General features: G+C 39.0%; 3 protein-coding genes across 6 annotated transcripts; 1 reads left to right on the forward strand and 2 right to left on the reverse strand.

Moving 5' to 3' along the window:
- Positions 1 to 1,496: 1,496 nt before the first annotated feature.
- On the reverse strand, positions 1,497 to 7,285 carry LOC111841366 (vesicle-associated membrane protein 1-like). Of its 2 annotated transcripts, XM_023807065.2 has the most exons (6): positions 6,721 to 7,284; positions 6,495 to 6,521; positions 5,501 to 5,660; positions 5,139 to 5,297; positions 4,641 to 4,692; positions 1,497 to 3,161 (listed from the first exon to the last, which is right to left on the reverse strand). In XM_023807065.2, coding segments are annotated over exons 2-6 (390 nt in total). In that variant the 5' UTR covers positions 6,497 to 6,521; positions 6,721 to 7,284; the 3' UTR covers positions 1,497 to 3,144. The 2 variants fall into 2 exon arrangements, with proteins under 2 accessions (XP_023662833.1, XP_023662834.1); XM_023807066.2 differs by having other exon boundaries at positions 6,495 to 7,285.
- Positions 7,286 to 7,796: 511 nt separating this feature from the next.
- mrpl51 (mitochondrial ribosomal protein L51) lies at positions 7,797 to 11,994 on the reverse strand. Of its 2 annotated transcripts, none has more exons than XM_023807063.2 (4): positions 11,774 to 11,994; positions 11,347 to 11,438; positions 10,917 to 11,024; positions 7,797 to 8,176 (listed from the first exon to the last, which is right to left on the reverse strand). In XM_023807063.2, the coding sequence occupies exons 2-4, from the start codon at positions 11,429 to 11,431 to the stop codon at positions 7,980 to 7,982; spliced, it is 390 nt and encodes a 129-aa protein (XP_023662831.1). In that variant the 5' UTR covers positions 11,432 to 11,438; positions 11,774 to 11,994; the 3' UTR covers positions 7,797 to 7,979. The 2 variants fall into 2 exon arrangements, with proteins under 2 accessions (XP_023662831.1, XP_023662832.1); XM_023807064.2 differs by having other exon boundaries at positions 11,833 to 11,993.
- Positions 11,995 to 12,463: 469 nt separating this feature from the next.
- On the forward strand, positions 12,464 to 20,701 carry LOC111841367 (lymphocyte activation gene 3 protein). Of its 2 annotated transcripts, none has more exons than XM_023807070.2 (9): positions 12,464 to 12,703; positions 17,311 to 17,828; positions 18,127 to 18,280; positions 18,389 to 18,606; positions 18,720 to 18,980; positions 19,095 to 19,403; positions 19,608 to 19,856; positions 19,986 to 20,104; positions 20,280 to 20,701. In XM_023807070.2, the coding sequence occupies exons 2-9, from the start codon at positions 17,783 to 17,785 to the stop codon at positions 20,400 to 20,402; spliced, it is 1,479 nt and encodes a 492-aa protein (XP_023662838.1). In that variant the 5' UTR covers positions 12,464 to 12,703; positions 17,311 to 17,782; the 3' UTR covers positions 20,403 to 20,701. The 2 variants fall into 2 exon arrangements, with proteins under 2 accessions (XP_023662838.1, XP_023662837.1); XM_023807069.2 differs by lacking the exon at positions 12,464 to 12,703 and adding an exon at positions 14,507 to 14,607.
- Positions 20,702 to 20,722: the final 21 nt, after the last annotated feature.

A 20,722-nucleotide genomic window follows, 5' to 3' on the forward strand; every position in this document is an offset into this window, starting at 1 on the left:
ATATATTTGTATTTAAAAGAAATTTGGGATGTAGTATAAGATTTTACATGAAAATGCAGTTTCAGACTGTTTTTGGAGCACTGGGAAAATTATGTTTTTTTTTCTTAGCTCACATCAGTTTCTCAGTCAACAAAGGATGAGTTTATGAGGGTTGAAATGGCTGACGTTGTTTAAAATGTTCTGATGTGCGACTTTTGACTTGCATTAAATTTTCCAGTAGAAGAAATTAATTAAAATCTGACTTTTTGCCATAGAAGAAGAATCGTTTGAAAAGTGGGATATCAAATACGGGGCATAAAAAGATGTCCTAATTGTTATTTTCAGCAGTAATTCTGTTGAATCTGTTGAACTGAGATTTTTCTGTCCAAACTATATGTGGGAAACAATGACAACTTACTCCACTCTTGAGAATGCTTCTCCACACCCTCCGTACCACAGTGTTATCAGCTACAACCCTGGAACCTTATCAGAATCTCATGTTCAGTATCACCATATCTGCCACCTGAGGAAGCCAAAAACCCAACTAGAGCATTTATGTCTGTCCATCCATCCATCCATCCATCAGCTCCTTATGCTGATCAGGGTCATGGGGCAGCCTGGAGTTGATTTTGAATGTGAATATTAAGGAATCTTAAGGGATTAAAGAATCTTCCAAGTCTTGTATGATTTAGGGCAATCACACAACTTTCGCCACATTGCGCCTCTCTCATGTTTCAAGGTGTGCATTTTTGTAGATCACTCAGCAAGTGGCATGATGACCTTTGCAAGATCCTCACATTGTGTGGGTTTTTTCCCCAGTGATTCCAGTTTGCTTCCATAATCCAAGTATAGTTGCTCTGGTCTACTGATCACACGGATTGCCCATTAATAAATGGTAATGTAAGTGTAATAAATGGTTATTTACACCTAAGAACCTAAGAATGAACTGATTCATTATAGATGGATGTAGATGACGTTCTTAACATTTATGACCATCTCCCAATCCATCACCATGGTCTCATGCTTTGGCTTGACTGAGAAGTATCTCCATCAATATTCTATCAATATTCCTTCAGCTCCCCCTGGTGGAACAAGCCAAGTACAGAACACCAATTAGCACGCAGAGGAGCCACACAGACATTCCTGGCAGCACTGCATTACATTTATTTAGCAAACACTTTTTTCCAAGTGATGAAATGAGAATCAGAAAGCAGAGTCATCCAGTCCCTAGATAAATTGAGGTTAAGCATCCTGATCAGCCTCCAACAATGACATCACTCTTTCAGCCACAGGATTCTGACCAGAAGTACAGATTCCTAATTCACAGTGCCACACACCAATCAACATGCCAATACTATCAATTGAAAAAACTTAATGATGATGGTGCTGTTTGCATTTATTTACAAAATTTTAGGGGGGAACACGTAAAAGCAGCCAGATAGGCACTCAGTGGTAGATTTGGGCTGTTGAACACCCCTCCATGGTGTGTACGATCAGAGTAAGGACAAGACGCTCACTGCATGTTGATGATGATTCTTTATTGGCTTCAGCAAAAGTGGTAAGCAAATAGGCATGCGATTAAATCAATAAATCACATCATAGTTCTGTAATGTTTTATGGAATATTTGATCAGTTTGACTCATCTTTGATACCTCCTCAATTTCCATTTAGCAAATGGATCTTTGTGTACATATCTCAGATTAGTCTTATTTGCAATGCATGATATTGTTTCATCTTCTTTAGGAGAACCATTTTTCTTTGCAGTGAGATTAATTCAACATCAAAACTGACAAGTTCCCAGTGCTGTTTCGTGAGTAGTTTCTTAGATATCACATTTCAGATCTATTTTTTATGTCTTCTTTTTTGACTAATTGAACATTTGATGCATAACAGAACAATTTTGATAAGATCTTTTTTTCATTTACTGCGAATAATGATTCCCCTTCACTCACAAGAAAACGTATGCACACGACCAAATTGACCCGACGTGGACAGCACTGGGGATTTCCACTGAGTCTCCGGTATGAATATCAGCTGGAGGAATACATCCTCACTTATTCTTCTGTGTGTCCCTTGCTTCCACCATGCGGTTGTTCCACAATGTCTCTTATTTATAAGAAATGAATCCAAACAGATCCAGAATGGCACATTTCACATGTTATACATTTGAACTTCAGTCTTCATCAGAGTGATTAAAATAGTGCATGCCTGTCTGAATGTATAGCAAAGGCAGACCAGTAAATGAAAGCAGATTGTCAGTGTCACTGGTAGAGTCTCTGTGCATGTCTTCCTATCCCCGTCACCATCTACGGTCTGTAAGATCAGCTTAAACACTGAAGTGTGTCTGTAGTAGCCAGAGCTGAGGTCTGGGTCATACTCTGCAATCACTCTAAAGCTGACATAATCTTATAGTCAAACTTTGGAGAGAGAACACTGGTAACTATAAATCAAATAGAAAGGAGATAAAAAAAATTGCCTAGAGCAAACTATATCTGTAAAAGCTACAAGTTACAATTTGCATCACAAGTACACACACGCACACAACAAAATGATCATAAGTGAGATTCTGTATTAGTAGCCTATTAGTAGTAATAATAGTTGCAGTAATAGAAGGAAGAACTGGAAGGTTGTTAGGTATGCTCATGTCGAATTACAAATGCAGGCAGCTTTCAAAAGGTAAGATGGCAAAGCTTTCATTGTTATTGGGATTTAAAAAAACTTCTAAAAAAATCTATATCTCCTGCTCTGTTTCCCTGCACACTCTCTATGATCACATTCCCTATTCGAAAAAAACCGAAGCACTGTTTCCCTCCGAGGTTCACAAATGCTCCCCATCTCCTCCTTCCCTCTCTTTTAGACTTGCCTTGGGTCCCTTCTGCGACACACGTGCATGTCTCCCGGACCCTTCCAGAAATGCGCTAGAGCACGGAGGGAGCAAGGAGCACACAGGCAGAGAAAAATACCAAGAAAAGATAGGGAAGGAGGGCAGGGAAAGAGCAAAGATATTAAAATCTACACACTACTGTCACATTTAAGTGCAAGATGGCTGGATGGAAGACTTCTGTGTGGAGAGAGAAACGAGAGGGAATGGGGGATGGGCTTTTCTTTTTTTTCTTCCCTCCTGTTGTCACTCTTGCATATTTATCCTTCTTCTCATGGTCCCACTCAATAGAAGAAGTATACTGTGAAGATACAGAAATAAGAACATTAAGCGAGAATATCAAAGAGATGGATCCATGGAGGGGAGGCAGAGGAGGAAGGTGGAGTGCAGACCTAGTTAAAATTCACTCACGTTAGACAGACACTGATCAGGTCTGACTTTGGATATGTTAACTTTACCTACACTGCCACTAGCAACTTATGATTTATATAAAGTAACCCATACAATCATCAGCTCGGAACAAATATTTCTACACTTTAAAATCAAACAGCTACAGTGCCATCTGTTATTCATGGAGACAAATACAATGTCACAATCTTTGTCTCTCTTGAAAGCCTAAAAATGGCTTTTTGAATGTAGTGATAATTATCCTTGTAGAGTGAAACATTAGGCATGCCATATAAATTCAGTGCATGATTTACACTTCTGTAAGTTTATGGTCAACCAAAATATGCAACACCAACACTGATGCCTAACATGCAGGCTTTATTCTATATCTGAGCGAGCTGATTCACTGTCTGAGATTCCAAGGCTCTCTACCCCCGCAGACTTCAATATGGTATTGTACACAAAACCATCGAGTAGGAAAAATACTCAGGCAAATGAAGTGAGGAATCATCCAGAGGGACCTGCCCCTGGAATAGTGGGGAAGCTGCAAAAATCACACGCCTGAGAAGAAGCGGGATGATTACGCTGTGCAATGAGGCCATCTGAAGCTCCTTGAATTCTATTTCTTCTAAATGTGAAAATATTCGGTTCAAATAAATAATTTAACATAGTTATGAGGACATTAATAATTTGTATTCTGGGCATCCATCCAGTGCCTTAATGACGCTTCGTTACCCGGGCTGGCTTGGTCCTCGCCATTTTGAAAACGTATAATGACATTTAGGGAATGATTTGCACCTCTGTGCTAATGGACGGACTGCTGCTATGGGGCTTGGAAAGCTGACATCATTTGTCCTTGTATGTTTTATATATAACAAAAAAAATTCTAAGGACAAAAAACAAAGGCAGAGTATCGAAATGCAGATATATATTTACGGGGAAAATTTACCACAAAACTTCCTGCGTTGCACAGGAGACTAAATATACCTGCTTGTGTTTTTTTGCATTAATCATGTTTTATTAACATTGCAACATACGCTACCCTGTACTTCTCACGTCATGTAACACCCATGCAATGCAAACATCTTACAAATTAACAGTTTCAAGGCTCATTCCAAATGAGTAACTCAGCAATTTCTCACTCTACATCACAAGCGAATCATCAACTCATTCAATCTGATGGAAGAAGATTCGGGACTTTGCATCAAAGAAACGCACTGCAGCTAAGTTGCGACATTTATCCATTCTCCTCTGACTCGCTGACATTTAACCTCCAAACACAACAGCACTGATCAGACTAGTACACTGACAGTATTCACCAACCTGTATACAATACTTAACAAGATGCATGCAAACCTGAGAGGATGATGCAAAAAGAAAAGTGGTCACTCACAGAAAATGATCCCAACCACGATGACTCCAATGATTCCCATTATAATCATCATCTAGAGGCGGCAGAGAGATCATACATTTAATTCACTTACTAAAATGTTCACCATACATACCCACAGTGCTTAATTTAATTTCAGTAACATTGTAGTCAATCTATTTAAGTACCTTGCATTTCTGGACTAAATATGACAGAATTGTAAATATGCCAATCATAAAACACATATTTAAAGGGACAGTGCAATAATAATCCTTTACTCTTACGGTATACCTTTCCAGACATTAACAGACCAATATCTGGCTAGGTTTGGACAGCTCTATACTGTGTGCCTATTGTGCCATCTTTTGTGGGGGCACCCACTTAGCAAGCTGATTTTACTTTGTCTTGAACAGGGGGTGTCGGTGGTAACGCTTGCTTATGGTGCCACATGGGCTTTGACTAACTGCTCTAACACTACAATGAGCAGTCTCCTCAGTGCTCCTACTGCTTGCACATAAATACCTTGCAGTTTTTCCACCAGTACTTGTTCTTGAGCTTGGCGGCACAGCTCTCAAACTGGGAGGCCCCAGCCTGCAGTGCGTCGGCCCTGTCATCCAGCTCTGACAGCTTCTGGTCTCTCTCCAGGACCTTGTCCACATTCACACGCATGATGTCCACCACCTGAAAGGCAATGGAAGCTGTTATTACCTGACAGCCTAACAGAGGACCTAAGATCTTCTCGGGTGACATAGGATGGATATTTATGCTAACAGAGAAAATTTCATACTTAGGTCCTGAAAGGCTAGACTGTCTTGGGTCCTAGACCTTTTCTCCTTCTTCCTGCCTGCCATCTTTCTCTCTCTTGGCCTGTCCTCCCTGCTTACCTCTTCCACCTGTGCTTGCGTCTGCTGTAATCTGCGATTGCTGGTGAGGTTAGGGGGAGCCTGTGGGGGTCCACCTCCTGGGGCACCTCCTTCTCCTCCTGGAGCCCCTGGGGCTCCTGGAGCACCGGCTGGGGCAGCAGCATCTGGAGCTGGAGCAGACCTAAGTGGAGAGGCCATGTTGGAGGTGAGCGATAGGGTAAACTGACCATGTGATAATCCAACAACTACAGCGGCTCTGGGAAAGATAACGAAGATCTGTATGATTGAGAAATTGAAAATGTAGGGCCTGAGGCAGGATCAAAACCATGTTAACTATAGTGCTCACTGCTCACTGGAGGGTGGATTACTTAATATTACCAAGAACACACTGTAGAATAATTATGTCTTAAAACACTAGAGGGTACACAAAAAGGGACCAACAGATCCTAGGTTATCATCACCGAGAGCGCCCATCAGGAGTGACAATAATAAAATTATAAACTTGCTACATAGTTTCAATTGGGCGAAAGTCATTTAAATTTTAATTTGTAAATAACACATATAATTTTAACTTGAGACTTTTTATGCAGGAAGCGAGTGAGGGGGGGGGGGGGGGATCGATAGATGAAGCGCTGATTTTCCAAGATACTAAAACTATATGCAGAAGCCAGAACTGAAACGAGAGGGGGGGGAAATCATCGGCAATCTGCTGCATAGCCAGGTCCTATAGAGTCATGGGCAGGTACAAGACCGTCAAATCGGTCACAAACCAACACAAATCTCTCTGCAAACACAAATAAGCAGCATAACAATTCATATAAATGATCATGCTACTTGCATTCTGAACTGCGTCAACTGAATTAACACTCTTTAAAGCAATCATTTTCAGCATTAAAATATAAGGAAAAGTAGTAATCACGTTTAGAATTAGAGGCAACATGATTTCATTAAGATCCGTGGCATTATTATTGTGTTTGAGTTTAAAGCGAGGAGGAAATACCGCATAGCCACTTACATCTCGTTTGCAGCTGTTTAAGACTCACTGACAGCGAGGTGGGATGGAGAGAAAAAGAAAGAATGAAAGAAAGAAAGCTCAATTCAGAGAAATTATAGCGAAAAACTCTAAGATATTTATCTTTAGACTTAAGATTGATTCTTTTCTTTAAGAGGAGGTACTATGTATTTGCTGATCAACGCAGAAAGTGCCGCAATATTGGGACGCGCGTCGGACGATAATTCACCCCGGTCGAACAGCTGGATGGGAAGCCAAAAGTGAAAGATCGCCGTGCAAAACGCCTCTTCTTTTAAATCCACATTCAAGGTTTTTCCCCAGATCCACGTGATAACTTACAAAACAGCAAACAACGCCTAACAATGAATAAGGCGAACAAAAAAAGGAATGTTTTGTATGGCAGGGAATTAAAATATAATACGGTCGAAGGAGTTGTCTCCTGAAATATCCCTATTTGATTTGTGGTGAGATCAGTTGAGGTCCTGGGTTTATTTCTCGATGCATTTAAATCCCGTCATTTATATCCTCTTCGGAAAATGCGACTGCAAGCGCTCCTCGCATACGTCGAATTGTAGGTTAGTGCGGTAGTTAGTACGCGTATGTGCGCGGTGCCACTATACTGCAATAATGCGTCGGTACTCTCTCTCTCTCTATCCTTCTTCCTTACGCTACCGGAATTTAACAGTGGTGCGGTGGCTCTTTCCTCCGTGCTCCCCCTCCCATCCTCACTCTCCACTTTGCAGTACTGCAGATCCTTTTCCCTTGCTCCCGGATAGGGCGACGGGACGACACTGCGGAACATGTTTCTGTACAGAATGTCGACTCGGCTTTTTTTTCCTCCACCTACTTCACTTCCATCCACTCACCGTAAGTGCTACCCCCACTCCAGGCGCTCGCAATCCAGTTTATTTATTGCACACATGCATCTATTGCCCTTGCTCCTCCATATCCTCGACACATAGGTTGTATTCATACACTTTGGATAATTTCCTGATGAAGCCGTAGTATTTTCACGCAGCCAACTGGGATCGCGAGGGAAGACGTAACACAATAAAAGAAACAACATAAATAATAGAAAATGCAAGATGAAGTGCTGATAAGTGTATAAATTAAACTTGTTTTCCCCAAGGAAAGCAACGTTTTGATGAAATGGCGATTAAACAAAACTGATATCCCTGTACTGTGTGGTTACAGTTTAAATTACGTTTTGGTTAGGAGAGACCCACCGTACTACGCATCAAAGAACATTTGGGACCGTTTTATATCTTATACGGTCATATGATGATCATAAAAATCAATTCAGTGTATTCATGAACACGTTTATTCGTACTTTCAAACAGTCCAAATACAGCAAAATACTCCAATTATATTACTGAACTGACATCATTAATAACCAAGAAATCCATCAGACAATATCCTGATCCTTCCCGCATTGGCCAGCGGTAACGCGAGAGTCCGGGTGGGATAAGATCAAGTTCAGTGCTGGAATCAGCGGTGTTTGCCGTAGCGGTTTAATCTTCGGTATAAAAAGCGGATTCTCTTCTCCAGGTTGTGCCGGTCTGTTGCCATCATCCGGTCTCCTACCATTCTTTTCTTTCGTGTCAAACGCTGGAACTCGTTGCCACGGAAACCCCGTAACCAGACGGGGCCGACAATCAAATCCCGTGGATGAGCTTTAAAGTCACCTATGGAATATAAAATCAACTTGTACTGATTATACTGTACCAAAGGGATTTTAGTGATTATTAGTGAAATTAACACAGTGTTTGACCTGCACACAGTACCATTTTCAATATTAGTGCTTTCATCTACATTCCTAATTGGAAGCCAAGCCCAGTCATAAAGGAATAAATACAATTATAAATACAGGGGAGGGTGAAACAGGATGCCAGATAACAGTGAATGTGCACACGTGCGCACATGGGCACACATACACAGTCAGATTGTTTTAAAATATTTGTGGGAACTCTCCAATCATTTCTATTGGCATCACTGTAATTTCAATGATAACAACCTTAACTTGTATCCAGTTCTAACCTTAACCAAAAGTAACCAAACAAAATACAGTACTTTCTTGATTGCATTCACAGATTTTTATAAATTTGTGTTTCCCCCTGTGGGGACCAAGAAAATATATAGTCTTCACAAGGTAAAAATAACATGTCTTGATACATAATGTAATATACACATGACCCAAACACACACAAAGGACAACCAACTGACTCCCTTTCACACAAACCTTATAGGAAGAGCCCACACAAACTGCACCACACACACACAAAGCCAGGGCAGGACTCACACCCTCAAGCCTGCAGCTGTGAGAAAAGGGTGCTGCCATTAGATACAACCAAAGATATTTACTCTTTTTTTAATTAATAAAATGTACCTCAATGTATAATGCTGGTCTGCAAAGTACTAGAACCCAATGGAAGCTAGACTGCTCAAAGATTTTGTGCCAGTTTTCAATGGATATCACACACAGACCAAAGAAATGAAACGGATGGGACAATGAAACTATGGAAAGTATTTACAGTTTCTAAAAAAGCAACAGTGAATGTAGCTGGGTTGTTTATGATGGTATACATATTTTTATGCCACAAAAAAAGATCTATAAGGGAAGGCAGTTGATTAGCTTCCATCTGCCAAAGCAACCAAAACTGGACAATTTACCAGGGTAAATATCATTAAAACCATCCAAGACCAAAAACACAGTGGTCATTACCTCACATTGCCTCCCTGCGGCTTAATTCATTTAAAATATTTACCGGTCATTATCTAGCCTGGAATTATGTGACATGGATTAGCCATCTGTACTTCCAAAGCCCTATGGCCTGGCAGGGCTCTCAAATTACTGGCTAAATATATCCTGGTCTCAAATAAAAGTCAGCTAGAAAATACAGGCGAAACAGCTTATTCTCCACTTGTTTTTCACTTGCGAAATTTACAACATTTAAGGAAACAAACAATATTAGTAGAATGTTACCTAATTTCAATAGATTCTAATGGATTAAAGACAAAATCATTTCATTAATAAAACATTTTACTAATTTTCTTTGGTAAAAGTATTTTCTAGTCAATAATGAAACTATAAAGAAAAAGTACAACTGCATTCTGCACTGCAACCAGTAGATGACAGTGATACACTGGAGTCATTTAATTATAATGAGCTTGTTTCACTGCAGACCTATGCATCATGTCTGTGGGTTAGCCAAAACACAGACCATTTTACCAATAAAAACAGATACCATATTAACCCTGTATAGTGAGATACCTATGAGGAAGTATCCTGGTTGAGACTGAAAAATCCACTTTAAACTCTTTAACACTACATGGTCATTAGCTCTTAAGCTATATTACAGAAACCCGCCCACACTTTATAAACTGCTTAAAACTGCACTGAGCCCACAAACTGGTACCTTTATGTTGTTGAGCTGTCGTTAGTCAGATATGATGTTGGTTAGCAACGACAAACTGATAACCAAACCAAAGACATCTACCTGCCCACTAACTGTTCTCCTCTATGGCCGTGCATTTCTAACAGAACTGCAACTCGAACAAAAGAACAAATGAAAAGCAACTAAAAATGAAGAAGTGATCCGTCACTATTCTATCCTCAGCTATGAGTCAGAGCCCTGGCAGTATCCCAGCAGGCTTCACTCATGAAGATGAGTGAATGCCAGCCCCTCTGCGGCTTTCTGGCCTGCCAAGATGGGCTGCTGCTGGGAAACCCCCAGATCACAGGGGGCAACATGCGGACTGTGAGCTGCTCCAATAGTATGTTTCATTTCAAGGACCTGTCTCTGGTTCAATGGCAAAGGGCTATTCATCCATGACCTCGAAAGCGCTGGGGATTGACAACCATGAGACCCAGACATTGATGTCAATGCCCAAAGGGGAATGACGTGTGGCCCAAGGACTGCAGAGTGATGTCACTGTTGGGTCTCTGAGAATGGCCTTTAACCCTAATCACTCCCTGCCTTCTAAATTGTATGCTGCTCTGGATAAAAGCTTCTGCTAAACAAATGTAATGCAAAGGATCAACTGGTATTACAAGCAGTTTTGCTGTGGAGAACAACAAAAATTATCAAAAGTGGCCAAGGTAACGCTGATATAATTGCCTAAAATACAGAGGTCTTTAGGATCTTTCAGTCTGATAAGCAATTAAAGTCTATATACTGTATAAATAATGCATATTACTGTTAATTGCGTATACAGAACCACTAAATGTTTATAAGATACATACCTCTGAATGAAAAGCAGTACAGAAGGAGAAAGTATTTGCATAAACTGGCTTAAATCAAAATTACCACTAATGCATGTTACATCTGGAAGAAACCAGTGTATTTTATTACGAAAGATTTACTGATACTTCAGCTGACAACCAAGTGGAATGTATGTATTTGGTAAGTTCAGATACATACTCACCTAATATTCCAATGTTATCGTAGACACCAAAGGTGACACGCTTCTCTGTCCATCTGTCTATGATTCTGGGTTGAGGAATCACATGCATGCGGATCCTACTGCAGACACCTATACAAGCCAGAATGATAAAGCCCTCAGCCCTTAAAGTAGCATCACAAGCTGATCAACAAAATCAAAACAAAAGCCACAGTGAAAATAGTCTAAGTAACAAAACGAAAAGGATGCCAAATGTTTATGCTTTAGTTGCTTAGCAATTGCATTTTCCAATGTAACAAAAATTTTAAACAAATATTTATTGAAATAGTAATTGAATATCAAGATAAAACACGAGAACCTACAACTTTTTAGACACCATACCATCTAAGCAGTTAACCCTACATCTGATGTATGCATAATTATAATTATTATCTCTTTTTTTTATTTCGTGTACCAGTGGAGAAGGACCTAGGTGACTGGATAAGTGTAGCATGGCAAAAGGACGCTGCGGCTTTTAGCAATCCACCTAGTAAAGACATGGCGCACCTGAAAAAGAGAGCAATTGCCAGCATTATATTTTATGCCATATAAAATAAAATTTAAAAAAGCTTTTACAACGATTACCGCAACACCGTATGACGAAAAAACGATACGGACCTCAGCACTCTAAGTACGTGACATTGAAAACAGTCTTTTCACTAAATCACTAAAATCAGGATGTCAAAACTACCCATCTTACTTTCTTCAAAGAAATAATCACACAACCAATAATCGTAACAACAAGGTCATTATACATATTATATATATATATATATATATATATATATATTTTTTTTTTAAAAAGAATTTCTTGCATACAAATACTACATCCGCAAACTTACTATTAAACAGCTGGAGATGACTTAAACAGATAAGATGCTGAAATCTATAATTATAATACCTTCTTAGTTTAAGAACGGAAGGAAAAATACGAATTTAGGCTGTACTTTTAAATTGCATAACGTTTTATTTTGCAGTATAGTTTCATTTCTAAATGTCACATTTCGCATCGAAGCGCAGCCATTTTACGACACGTCCCACAATGCATTTCGATCTGTGACTTTACCGTAAAATGTCGAAAGTAGCGCACTCGCATTTACACCGAACGCATACATGCGGAACTTACCCACTAGATGGAAACGTTGACGTTGCTATATTTCCAAATTGATAACCAGTTAATACTACACTTAGGTGTGTAGCTAAAAATTATGGGCCCCTTACATTTTAAATCTTTCAATCGGTTAAAGACGGGAGGAATAATGTTCCCCTAGCGTTATTGTATCATTTCTGATTTTCAAGGATCGTAGAAAGTGCTGCCCCCCCCCCCCCCCCGAATCTGCCGGGGTAACAATGCCCCTCCGACCCCCCTTAGTTTTATACAACAGTATAAACTAACTAATCTGGCACATAAAAAATGTCAGTTAAACTTTATATTTTATTCGGTAAGATCTATACTAAGTTGAATTAGTAATGCTCCACACAATTTCATATGGGTAAAATAGAGGTGCCAGTAAAAACGGACGGACTAGATCAAAACAAATGACCTCTCCTCTACCACATTTTCCAGCGATCAAAATTGACATAGCTTCGTGCATGTGCGTATTGACACTTTCGTTCTTACTGTTCGAAGATACATAACAAACTAGCTTAATGGAATGTAACGTCGGGTTCACAGAAAATGGTAACTTTTGAAGACGTTTATTTGACGTCAATTTCTTAATTGCTATCGTAAGTTGAAATTAATGGAAAATTACAGAAAAATATTGGGAGAGGTAAATGTCATTTTTATTGCATATGGTCATTATAGTCGTATGCGATTAAAGTACACCCATTGTCTGATTTTTAAATGATAAATAGGACATTTCAGTAGTACTTGGAGAGCTAGTGTAACGTTCTGTAAAGGGTACAAAACAACAATTCTTACCAAATAGCTTACCTTTCTAAGTAAAACATCGTTAAAACTCTAAATAGGTGAAATGGGATTTAACACGTAACACGTTGTTATGGTTTATTTTGGTTTTGCATGCTGAGTATAAATATATAACATATAATGAGACAAATTAAATATGGGCTTGCAATATGAATGTGAATATTACAAATTTCTGAATGACTTCGAGGCTCTTTTTTGCATACAGAAAAGTTACACAACTTTTTTCAATATTATAATCCAAAAATTAAGCGTTTCTACACGTCATGCATGTGTGCATTCTGTAATTTATGCCCTGTTTTTAAATCAGCATATGTTTAAGTAGGCCTATACAGTATTTCTACATGGACAATGGATAATTCTTGGATATACAGTGGATACACACTACCAGTCGAAAGTTTTTGCACACTATGAGTCCACTTTTCTACAACACTTTTCCATTCATTTCATAAACTGCAGATTTTTCATTCTTCTTAAGCATTGAAAAACTGAGAGAACATATGTAAATGAAAATATAAGTCACATATAAAACAAGTCTCTTTTATAACCTGGAAAGAGTATGTAACAGTGCATGTCTGGCATCCTAGCTATTACCTGGTTGTGTGGTGATGGCATTGTCAAATTCTAGTTTGTCCTTTAACTTTAAATGCACTAGTTAACTGTCCTTAACTTAAATGTCCCTTGTTGAAAGAATGCCTCGAGTTTTCTCTGCTGTTATAACTGATAGAGGAGGTTACTCTGATGAATCAAAGATATGACATTTTCTTGCTAATAAAGGTACGTACCCTAAATGGTGAACATACTGTAAATTTATTTGTTAGCAAAGAACATCGTGTATTTTTAGTAAACATTAAGTAACATGCAAATGTGTGTGAAAAAACTTTTAACTGGTAGTGTGTGTGTTTGTGTGTGTGTGTATATATACACACATATACACATAAAGTACCAAATAGCACAAATTAAATAATTATATCTAATTTATTTTTAAACATTGCTAAATAAATCAGTTAAATCTTGTGTTATATCTAAAACACAAAATTCGTTTTTGGGCCCCACTGCATATTGTTTCATAAAGTAAGACCTCGGAATCACTTGGAAATAGAGACAGTTGCCCCATTTTTCCTTATAAAAACTTGACAAAATGACGATAACGCAGTCTCTTGTTTAGTGCCATTCTGGTAATAAACTCATACATTAATATCGGTAAGCACACAGACCGCTTTACCTACGTAAAAGTTGGTCACCGTCTAAAAATAAAAATGGCTGAATGGACTGGAAAGTCACATCGCAAACTATAACTGCAAGTACACTTATTCATTTGTCTGTCATGTAACTGTCTTATTTCCATTAAAATAAGTCCTTAAATCGAGGCCAGGGTGCATACAAAAATTCTCTGTGCCTTTGGCATGCTTTGTATGCATAAATAGTGAACAAACAAGCAACAATTAATTAGATTGAGGATAAGAGGAAGAAATTGATCTGGAACAAATGACAAAACATGCCAATCATTTGTTTTACATTTTAACATATTTGCCAAGTATGAAAATTTTCCAGCTTGTTCATAATTTGCATGTGTTTCATGGTTAACTTTTTCCACGTATCAAGGGGGGTTTCGTTGAATATAAAAAATTTGATTGCAAGGGCTAATTGAAGCAATAAAGCATGAACAATGAAAAAGAAAGCAGATCATCAGAGGGCCATTATAACCAGTTTGCTTGTAGGAAACTCTGAATACATCAGAGAAAGCTGGTAAGATTAAGACTGTTTAGCATTATGCAAAAGCTATGCCAGAAAATGTGAGGTTCTGTGTTTTAAAAATGCATTTGAATATCTCTGTTTTGACGGGAACAGTGTGGGAAGGTGCATAACTACTTTGAAGAGGAAATGCTAACCCAAGACAAAGCGATGCATATACACACGTGGGAAAATGTGGTCATGTTACACAAACATCTCGTCATAACGTCTGTTCAATATCTTCTCCTCCACTTACTATTATAAATATGCTCTAGTTTAGCTACTATGTGCCAGATAACTTCACATCGCTACATTTATTCTGGAAAATTAAACATGCTGAAAATAAGGCGAGTTGTCTAGTTGAGTTCGTATAACAAGTTCAGCTGGCCTACTTAGTTTTTTAAACGTGTTACATAAAAGTGAAACTGGTGTTTTTGGATCGTGATACATATATATTTTAATAACAGAAGGCATCTTCTTAAGTTAGTACAAATGTATTAGTTAAGATTAAGCTTAGATATAATAATACAAATATTAAATAGTTGTTTATTGTAGTAGTATTAGTAGCAACGATAGCATACTATTTATCAGTGTGTTTTTTAGATTGTTTTTGGTTTAGTGTTGGTATAATAATGATATTAGTCTTATTGTGTATGGTTTAAATATTTAAAAGCTTGCAGTTGCATAATTTCCAAAGTAAATCATACCAAAGATCCGTGTTTATGATAAATGGTTGTCTCTACAAAACAATATTCTGGCTTGTTGAAAGCCTAGTTTAAAAAATTCATCAAATTATGCCAAAAGTATAAAATGTGAAATATGCAAAAATACTTATAAAATAGGGTTCTGGTATTTTTTTTTTAAGTGTTTTCACTGATAATAGACACATAGCATGAATTAAAAACCCAAATACGACTGAACCAATAGACCTACGAGTGGAAAAAAACCCCACCAATATTTGTGAGCAACACCACCCAGTCTCATATTCATCATTTACCTCACTCAGCTGACCCTGTTTATCTCTAATAATTAGTAATTGCGCCAAACAAGTTTCAGTAAGAGGCTAAAAATCTCATTTTGGAGTCTCACACTCTTATTTTTTTCCCACTCGCCTGCAATTAGAAAGGTTTTAAAATTAAGACATGTACTATGAATTAACTATACAGCCTCTCCCCAGGGTACTATGGGGTTATGTATCGATAAACCTATTGCAAGGCGAAAATGCATACAGTATACCTAACCTAACAAACATCGTTGCCTAGGCTACCTTAAACATGCTTAGAACACTTACTAGCCTACAGTTGGGTAAAATCATTAACATAAAGCTTATTTTACAATAAAGTGTTGAATATCTTACGAAATTTATTGAATAATGTACTGAAAGTGAAAAACATTTACCCATCATAAAGTCGAAATATTGTAACACAGACCACCTGGGGAGTGTCTGTATATTGAAACGGTAGGTCCCTCTATTTTCCATACAGAACAGGGTGATGGTGAGCTTGAAGGCTCAGTGCAGCAGGCAGGGGACAGTGTGGGTGGGATGCCAGCCTATGGCATGGCACACACATGCACTCTAATACCGAGAGACTCTAGTTTAGAGACACAAATTCACCCAAAAGTGAGGGAGGAAACAGGAGTTCCCAGAGAATACCCTAGCAAACCCAGGGAGGCCATGTTGACACCACAAACACAGAGCCTGGGGGTGTGAGGCCACCCACTGAAACACCGTGCCGCTCTGCTGAAACAGTAAAGAGCTCAGTTTCCTGGTGTGCAAAAACACTTGGCTTTCATAAAAACAAAAAATCGATTGCTGCAATTACCTCGAAACACATAGATGTAATATAAAGCAACTGCAGCAAACTTTTGATGAGAAAATAGCAGTGCTTAAATTTATGATGAGGATTTAAAACAAGCAGTAAAGGGATTACATTGTTTGTGGTATTATTGTTTGATGCAGCAGTACTTTCTCGTCAACAATGCAATTTATGTTTTTTTATATTTGTCTGCATTTTGGAAATTTCTTGTTTGAACATAGGTATGGTTAAGGGTTACGATCATGGTTGGGGTTATGTTTTTCTGCGTTCGTGGAAGTCTGAAAGTTTGCAGGCAACATATTCCGAAGTACAGCGTTGCGAAATGGTTGTTTTGGAGGAAAGTGTCTATCAAAAAAATAGAGAAAATAAATGTAAAATGTAAATATTTTTTTAAAATTGCCGGTGAATTTTGTAGCTAATAATCTGTTTTATAGTTAATAATCTGTTTTTTATAATTGAAAACATGATACATGATAACCACAGCCACTTAGGGGACATGGGAATCAGTGTTGGATGAGAAAATTAGGTAGGTTTGGTAAGAACAAAAAATCTAGGTAAAATAAGGAAGGAAAATGAAAGATATGTAAAACTAAGGGGAGGTATTGTTCAAATTCAAACATCCTTTTAGGAGGTAATAATTGCCATTGTGGAGACACAGCACCTCACATTGAAATGATCAAACAACAGAATAGATGTGAGAGAGAATTCAAGGGAGAGAGTGAGTCATATTCTTAGTCTCTTCTTAAAATCAGTTCCCCTCCACCAAAACAACGCCACCTCTCTTCCTTTCTTATTCTATTGCACTCATTACTGGAAGACACGCTCCTTCAGCTTGCTGACAGACCTTTCAGTAAATAGATGAGCCAATATAACTGATTTTCCTAATCATTCCTCTTAACAGACATCCAAGAAAAATAAAACGAAGGCGTGGAGGTTCTGAGGCTTTTATTCTCAACACAGCACAAGAATCACTTGAATATTTGGCATTATCGAGATGTGATGTCCCTCAGCAAAAAGAAGTGTTGTATATTCAGTTTGAAAATGAATTTGACAGGAGTGTGACAGAAGAAAGAAAGGGGTATGTGGGTCTCCCTGGAAGATGTGTTTTCTTTGCAAGTTTCCGAATTGCGTCACCAAGAGTGATACACGCCACATCAAACGATCATTTGAACGTAGCGTGCTGCAACATCGAGAGGGAGTACCTTCTTTCACCTCCACCCTCGGATTCCCACCCCCAGGAAGATATATACAAATCATAACTTAGAAAGGCAAAGACACGCAGGACGTGACAGCGACAAGTTCGGAAGGTAAAAAAAGAAGAACAGGCAATTCACGTAAAATAAAGAGAAAAACTGAAGAATTCACCAGCAAACATGCTGGCATTGATAACCTTGCTGGGAACTATATTGTTTATAAATGGTAAGAGATATTAATATTTTTTTTACTTTTCAACACGGTTGTGATTTCATCATGCCCATGAATACTATAATTGCAACACAAATATTTTTCCCAGAGAATTACAATTCTTTTTTTGTTTGTTTTTATGGGTGGATAATTTAAGAGAAAAGGGTGTGTGATTGGAGTATAATTGAAAGTTGAACAGTTATCTTTGGTTAATAACTGGGTTTAATAATTGCTACATTCCTGGCTACTGTCTTGCGAATGCTGTGATGCAGAGTTTAACACATGCATGCATTTTTTTGTGTGTGTTGACCAGTCATCTGGAGTGAGGGGACGGAGGTTTTGGTTGCAAACGGGTCTTTGGCAGTCTTGCCCTGTGTCGTCAGCTCTTCAGTTCAAACACCCTTGGCCGTGCAGTGGGTGAGGGCCAACATAGCGCAGAGACCCGACCTTGGCTCGCCCAACAGCATGTAAGTCAACTCTGATGTTCAGACAAAAACTTGAGTGTGCGCCATCCTTCCCATGTCGGCCGCCGGGGGAGAAATGCTGAATTGGCTGTCAACTCTGTGCTTCTGCAGGGCACCAAGCACCGTGTGGAGGATGGATGCCAGCGGAATGGAATTCCGGGGAATGGGAGTCGGCCAGAGGTCTGGGTGCCCCCACACTCAATTTGGCAAGGGGGAGTTCAGCCTCCAGATAGAGGAAGTAAAGAATGAGGATGCAGGAACCTATATCTGCACAGTCATGACAAAAGCTGTAACCATCCAAAAACAAATCACTCTGCGGGTGATTCAAGGTGGGAAGAATGAAACATCCTCAAAATAAGCAATTAAGAAACGTGGAGAGTATTGTATGTTTTAAGACTCACCATTATTCTATATGATGATTCTGTTCCTGTCTTTCCTACAGTGTCCTTCTCTTCATATCAGCCACTCGAAGGCAGTAATGTGAAAATTGCTTGCAATATCTTCCCTTCTCCATTCCGAGCAACAGTGACCTGGAAGTTCAATGGCAGCCCTTTTACACCTAAAAGTCCATACCAAATGTGGACAGGTGCCAAGAAAGAGATCAACCTTACGAGGGTTTCCCAGAAGTATATGGGAAATTGGACTTGTATTGTCCAGTACAAAGGACAGGAGGGAAAGGCAACTCAATCCCTTACTGTGATGGGTGAGGATTTATGACCTCATTGTTGATTGGCAATAGTCATTCTATGTACCGATGGATGTGACTAAATAAAAATTTAAGTCACCGTATGAGTCTCATTGCGACGCTTTCTTCCAGGTATCACCAGTCCTGCAAGTGACCTGACTGTCGTCTATACTGAATTGGGCTCTTCTGTGCTGTTGCCCTGTGTTTATTCAACTAGCCTGACCCCAGAGAACCCAAGTTGGACGAGAGTGTCTGACACTGTAGGCCGTTTGAAGCCCCTTCCTCCCTCATTCCACATCTCTCCAGTCTCGTCCAAGACACCCTGGAACAGATCGGCATGGATCGAGAGGGTGGAGAAGGGGGATGAGGGGATCTACAAGTGTTTGGGTTCGGTGGAGAGGAAAAGGATGGAGAGACAGCTGTGGGTGGTGACAGCCCAAGGTGAGCCATGTTTTGAGTCGTCTTCAGCTAAACGTCTAATGGTGGAATCTAAGTCAACCCAAGGGTCCTGAAAACTAGAAAGGAACTAAGTTAACTTAAGGGACATCACCCTGACCTTGAAATTACCTGTTGATTGTAAATTATTCTCTTTTTTCATTTGGTTGTGAAAAGCTTTAATAAATGCATGGTGTGATTTGTTTTCAGTCTTAAAAACAAGTGGGACAGAAAATGGCGGCTCGATGCTGACCTGCCATGTCAGCAACACGACAGGCATCACTAAGTATGAGTGGGTAGAGGTGACGGACGACACCAACAACATCCAAAAAATGACACCTTTTCACTGGGAAAAGACTTTGAAGATTGAAGAAATGACAGTGAATTCCAGATATTTATGTCGATATTTTGGGGAGAAAGGAATCCTGGGAAATGCAACATACCATGTATCTTTTATGAGTAAGTCTGGTTTTGCGGTGTATTTTATTAAATATGACATTGATTGGTTATTGTTGTGATGATAATTAATATCATGTTGGATATCACTTGATAAAGTTCATAAGGCTTCTTCTCCTGATGTGCTTTTAGGTGCTTTGAAGCAGACGCAGCAATCAGGACCTCTGAGTGCTGGCATGATAGCGTTCCTTGTCATGCTTCTCTTGATGTTGCTGCTAGTTGTAATACAGTTGTACAAAAATCATCGAAGGGTAAGTCCTGCACTCCATCCTACTTCTGCTAACTTCCTGATACCACCAGTACCATCCGTAAGGATGCGTCACCTCCACCGCATTTGCTTAGCTAGCATACTCAGAGCGCTAATCACTCTAGCTAACCAGTAAACTTTCCCAGAGTGAAACCCACCATTTGTGCTTTTCTCCATAGCGGAAGATGATCCTTCCTTATCCTGCCCTTGAAACCATCGTTCACTCCTTTTACAATGCCCAAGAATGCAGCGAGCGGAATAGAGCAGATACCAAAGGGCAGAATGACCAAAATGCTCTGTAGATCATGTCAAAAATGACCATTTTATCTCCTGGACACAAATCAACCTTCCAGTCTAATGATACACAGAATGTGTTTAGAAAGGATTGGGTTCGATTTATCCAGCTCACCGTTTTGTAATGATGTAATACCACTATCACAGTGGCTGTCAGTATTCATCGCTGAGCATTTTATGTAAGCTATTTTGTAAAAAAGAAATGTTAATGCAGGCATATGTAGCAAAATTTCTCTTTTATAAGTATTTGAATTATTTTTTTATGTATGTTTTACATATAATTAATTTTAATAAACTGATATATTTTTGTCAACTTGTTTTTTTGCAT

This window comes from Paramormyrops kingsleyae, chromosome 9 (genome assembly GCF_048594095.1).
Source record: "Paramormyrops kingsleyae isolate MSU_618 chromosome 9, PKINGS_0.4, whole genome shotgun sequence".
Taxonomy (NCBI): Eukaryota; Metazoa; Chordata; class Actinopteri; order Osteoglossiformes; family Mormyridae; genus Paramormyrops; species Paramormyrops kingsleyae.